The sequence below is a fragment of the Primulina tabacum genome, chromosome 1 (genome assembly GCF_025594145.1).
Source record: "Primulina tabacum isolate GXHZ01 chromosome 1, ASM2559414v2, whole genome shotgun sequence".
Lineage (NCBI taxonomy): Eukaryota > Viridiplantae > Streptophyta > Magnoliopsida > Lamiales > Gesneriaceae > Primulina > Primulina tabacum.
In genome coordinates, this window is record NC_134550.1 from 51,683,558 (window position 1) to 51,689,557 (window position 6,000).

A 6,000-nucleotide genomic window follows, 5' to 3' on the forward strand; every position below is an offset into this window, starting at 1 on the left:
TATAGGGACAATTTCTCTATTTTCTATTTTTGTCATGGCACACGTTTTCTTCATTGAATTGATCCTCTCATTTAAAATTATATATATAAAACACTAAACTTTTATTAAAAAATAATATCATATAGTTTAACATAAAGTTTTATGTTGGGCGTGCATATTAAACATTTGACATATAAGAAAACATGGGGAAGAGGCGTGACGGACTTGGAACATTTATCGGGTGAACTAACAAGTATTAGTAAGTTCTGACAAGTTCTTAAAATCACTAAGATGCAGCACTAAATAATATTGGCTGCAGTTTGATCAAAATACCAAAACATTAATTTACTCGTCTTCTGTCGCAGATCAGGAAACTCATATTGAAAAGGTTCTAGAGCCTGATCCCATTTTTATGAAGATCAAATACAAGTAGAAAGAAAGAGGGCATAATTTGATAGAACGTCTTTTCGGGAAATTATGGGACGAGTGACCTAGATATATCTTGGTAGCATGTTGTTTCCTGGGAAAATGTACAACTAACCAAATCAAATCTTTCTATTCGAGCACACCCGATCACCTAAACTCAAGCTTACACTAAAAATTTTCTTCTTTTTTAGCTTCTTATGCGGTATTCATTTCTGAAGGACGAGGTGGGTTATTACCTAGCTTATGGTAGATTAGTGAATTATTGGGCCGAGCTGGATTTGAACAAACGTAGACATGTTGCCAACGAATCTACCGTCCGTCCCCATTAACCACTAAGCATGAAGATTTTCATGAAATGTTGTAAGGCCAAAAAACAGTTTCTAGCTAGCTAGCAGAAATTGAACTGATATAAAGGTAAGGGAATTATTTGATGAAATAGATGATGTTGTCGACCGAATTATATAAAAAAAACAAAATTATAGTAAAAATCGAGATGATATTTTATTTCATTCAACTGATAGGACTCAGATTATGAAAGTTCACAGTTCAAACGACAAAGATGGAATGCCACGGCATGCAAACGGAGGAAAAAAATATAGAGATTTAATGATTATTACCATGGAGTAATCTTTTTTGGCAATTATATGATACAACAGAGCCATGAATATTTTAGGGCTGGATTACTAGCTAGCTAGAGGAAAGACCTGAAACCTATGGCGAAACCAGGGATGCACGGAATTATCAAGAACCGATTCCCCCAACGGTGACAATGTATGATATAGTTCCAGTAATCTTTTCAGGTTTTCTCATTAAACCCTGATATTAAAAAATAAAAATATTAATTCATCGGGTTACCATAACTAGTTCCTCCAAGAAAGCCACCACCGGGGGATGTGAGATTGTCCGTTGGACGAAGAACCGTTTGTGTAGAGGAAGCGCCGCCTCTTCCGGCGATACTGCCTCCGCCTCCCCCTAGATGTAATTCAGATATGTTGGGAAATGATCCATCTCTTCCTTCTATCCCTTGGTCGTAGAGGAAGCCTTTGAAAACATGGCCTTCTATTTTTACAACGGCTTGATATGCATACTCGTCTTCTCCGTCATCGAGGGAAGTTACTCTTACACACTTGAAAACCGCGGGAGCATGCACTTGGCCCGGTAATGAATCTCTAAAAGATGCATCTAAAGGTCCCATTAATTATGAGACAATTTAGTATAAATCTTTGTTTTTTGTCGAGGAAAATTAATTTGTTGCATGAAATAAAGGGAATGCAAATTATAAAAATCAACTAAGAATCGTTTAAAGATCGGACCTTGGTGGCTAGAACTGGTATCGAAGCTTCTTGGTGGAGTGGTGTTAGAAGTTGAAGTATGGGAAGCAGTGGTGGTGGTTTGAGAAGTGCCGCATAGCCTAGGTTTCTTGGTACCGGAAGTCGATTGCGAAGATCCGGCTGCGGGGATGTTTTCTCTAGCGATCTGCCGCTCGCGGCGGCGGGAAGCAGAAACCCAGGTGCTTCTTACGTGTGTGACACAATCATAGCCTCTACTTTTACAACAAGTTCTACATCTCCTGTGGATACAGTCTTTTTTGGCCTGGTTTCCACAGTCTTGACAAGTTGTGGTTCCCAAGGAAGACGACGACCCTCCAATTCCAGAGGCGGCGATTCCGCCAGTTCCACTTTGAAGCAAACTTGTATGATCAAGAATCAAGGGTTTCTTCGAGCTATATGCGGAAGAGTTCTGGCTCTGCTGATGTTGCCACAATTGCATCCCGCCGCTGCTACGGCTGCGGGCAATGTTTAACACGTCGTCATTCGCCGAACCATCGCTGCCAATATTTTGCTGCGCTAGACATGGAGTAGCAGTGAGGAGGGGGAATCACGCCCACACCAACTCCAACGCCTATAGCACTGGAGGCGCTAAATGGATAAGGGTCGAAGTTAATTGTAGTGGCTGCAGCGGCGGCGGAAGCATCTGGGTGGTGATTCTGGAAAGAAGACGCCGGAGCAACAAAGAAAAATTCCGGTGGTAGGCCGCAGTTTATGTGCCTAGTGGAAGCCACTGAAGACCACATGCCCCCAGCAGCAGCTCCATTATTATTCGTGGTGTTCCCATCGGGAGCAACGGCGCCGGCCGATCCTGCATTAAAGCCTAACGAGAGATCCCCGGCTGCTGATGAAGAAGAAGCCACCCAATCAGCAAACGCGCCAGAATCTGAAGTTAACCTCCGAGTAGTAGCCACAACTGCTAATTTCTTCGAAATTCTTTAAACAATTCCTCAATAATCACTACAAATTTTAAAAAAAAAAATAATCACGTATATCTGTCTCTATCAAGGGCTAGATATCCTCTCATTTTTTCCAAATCTTTAAGAATCTAAGAAGCAGTAGTTATTATGTATTTTTTTAAAAAAAAAAATGTGGGGTCACCGAAATTCTTCAGAGCAGGAGAAGATTTGTGAGACAGAGATGAAAATAAAATAAAAAACACAAAGTATAGATACACGCAATTACAAGTGCTGATGGGGTCTTCTTCTTCCTTTCTGCTAGAGCTTCCACACCATATATCACTGCTACTTACTGATACTGTCCCCTTGGCTTTATTCATGAAAAAAGTTTCTCCCGGAGAGGGACTTGTGAGCTTCCTATGCCAATACTGGTCATGACCCAACAATAGATATAAAGACAGAATTCAAGAAGCATATTAATTGAGAATTAAATCCAACACTGGGGGAGGTGGAGAAGAAGAAGTGGAGGACACCCCCCCACAAGACAAGTACGACATGAAAGTGGTGTTGGTGCCGACCAATTATCAAGAATCCATGTTGGTTTGCTGAATGAATGAGGTGGGTTCTTGTCTGCCTCTCGCTCGCATAGATTATAGGATGTGATTATTGGAGAGAGAATATTAAACAAAGTAAAAGTGAAGAAAGGCAAGAAATTCTCTGTTTTGTAGGTTTTGTGAAGCCCTAAAGTCACATGCCAAACTCCACTCCTTTTTTCTATCTAGTCTCCACTATATTCTCTCTTATTTTTTTTTTCCAAACTATGTATAAAATAATAGAAGCTCAATAGTTTGCAAAATTCAACTTTATAAGAAGATAGGTGGTAGTAATAAAAAATTCGAAATGCACTTATACGAAAATTTCCATAGGAGACTAACATCCTGGGGAAAGTTAAATTTATGATCCTAAGACTTTCTTTTTTTTCATATCTTGTATTGTTATCGATTAATCCATGTTATTATGATTCAACTTATTTATTTTCTCGATTTTACTCTTTTTATCGAACTGTTAATGTCAACATTAAACACATCAACAATATATATCACCATGACAACAATTACATGTCATTATTTTCGTCGACACGTCATAATTTTTTGTGTCTGGTTAGCACTTTAATAAAATGAACTAAAATAAAAATAAAACGCAAAATAGTGGACTCTAAAACCATATATTGATTGATAATGAAACCACTAAATAAAATATCTACAAATTCTGGAACTAAAATTATAATTTTTTTTTTCATATTAGTTACTATGAGATCATTAAATATACTAGTGATTTTCAGCTTGCAACTAATTTATTTAATCATAATGATAAATTAAAATTCAGTAAATTGGGAGAATTAATGGAAGTAAAGTAAAGGATGTTTTGGAAAAATAAGATTAAATTAAATAGTGGAGAATATGAAAAGATGTGGGAGATTATGTGGTTTTGTTTGATTATAAACATAAAAAATCACAAGATAAAAATTATATTTTTCTCTAATTGTAATAAATAAAAAAAAACACGAGTAAAAAAATTTGAGAAATCAAACAACATAATGGAGTAGTTTCTCTGATCTTCAACTTTCGCATAATTAACAATGTTTATCATAAAAATATACCAGTAATTCATGCCCGTGAAAATTCTCGTGCATAAATAATTTTGTTACATTCATTTGTAAATTAAAATCAAATGTGAAAGATAATAGTTACAAGTGGACAATAAATTTATTATATGAAAGAAATGATATTTTTGTCCATCCAATAAAATGATCAAGGCACTACCCTAAGAAATTGATGCATAATTATATAGTATAGATATAACAATAAAACCAAATTTTTTATTCAAATATATTGAGAAAAAAATGCATATATAGAAATCTATAAAATATTAACTGAATTAATACTTAAGATGAGAGGCCTAAATTTTAGAGAGAGCAAATGAAAATATAATAATTTATATAATGTTTTTTTTTTAAAAAAAGTTATTTTCGAAAACAATGCTACAGTTATTATGGCTCAAATATATTTTCAAAAAATATATGAATATTTAATTACCGGACTGCAATTAATTTGTTCATTTTATAATCGTATTCTCGTACAACATTATTGCACTGCTTGAAAAGGCATTAATGAAATAATGATGTCCCAAAATCCCACTCGTCTTGCCACAAACCGGTACGACCTAGAAGAATTCATAGTATAATACTATGAATTATTGAATATACATTTTTTTTTATGTAAAATTCACACATATATATAAGTATATAAATCTTTATATATATATATATATATATTTATGTGTATCTTTCTTAGCTTTATTTTTTATAGAGCTAATTATCATTTCATCCGTTACTTTTCTTCCTTTCCCCAGAAAGAAATCCACCTGGCCCAACAGAAGAGATTTTTCAATAGATGTTAGTTCAATCTTGACAAAATCGATAAGTTTGGCTCTTCCGTTGAATATCGAACTAGCCACGAGAACAAGACCATCTTCAATCACAAAATTTATTTTGGTACAAATTTTACATTAAAATAGTGCGATTTCTGCATCAAATACAACATTCATCTCCAACTTATTTAATTTAAATCTTACATCAAAAAAAATATTTAACTATTTGTCATTTATAAATAAAAACAAAAAACAAATTTGGCGCAGAGGAAGGAGGCTGCGCTATGCTAAAATAGCGTAGCCCTCCGTTGGAGAACAATGGACTGCACCAAGATGGTGTTTTAGTACTGGAGATGTCCTAAAGAGCATAAAATATAGGAGAGAGTTGGCCTAGAATAACTTATGATTAAAATTTTTGAATAGTATATAATTAATTTAGTTTGAAATGAAAAGAAACTAATAGAATATAAATATATCAATAAATATGTTAAGTATTAAATTATTTTGTAGGATCGAATGCTGACCGTTTTACCAAAAGCTATAATTAGTGGTAATGGTGCAACTCAAATCTTTTAAACCGCACAGTAGCTCATGCACCACGGTTCGATCGCTCTACCAAACAGGAACAATTATTGCACCCAACATTCTCCCTCCCAATAATTGAACTTTTTGAAATCAATGGAAATCGAACATGTGACCTTGACTCTGATATCAATTATAGGACCGAGTGCTTACCGTTTTACCAAAAGCTATAGCTAGTGGTAATGGTGCAACTCAAATATTTTAAATCGCACAGCAGCTCATGAAACACGGTTCGATCGTTCTACCAAGCAAAAACAATTATTTCACCCAACATATTTGATAGAAGGTTGGGTTGCTTAAAATATGAAACTCAAACTCAGTATTTTAATATTTTTTCCGTTGATATATGTTTAGTA

General features: G+C 35.0%; 1 protein-coding gene across 1 annotated transcript; it reads right to left on the minus strand.

Moving 5' to 3' along the window:
* Nucleotides 1-999: 999 nt before the first annotated feature.
* LOC142547713 (protein LATERAL ROOT PRIMORDIUM 1-like) lies at nucleotides 1,000-3,428 on the minus strand. Its single transcript, XM_075656129.1, is given in 3 exon segments — nucleotides 1,000-1,587; nucleotides 1,719-2,280; nucleotides 2,282-3,428. Coding segments are annotated over 3 exon segments (1,104 nt in total). The 5' UTR covers nucleotides 2,480-3,428; the 3' UTR covers nucleotides 1,000-1,243.
* Between the last annotated feature and the right edge of the window lie 2,572 nt (nucleotides 3,429-6,000).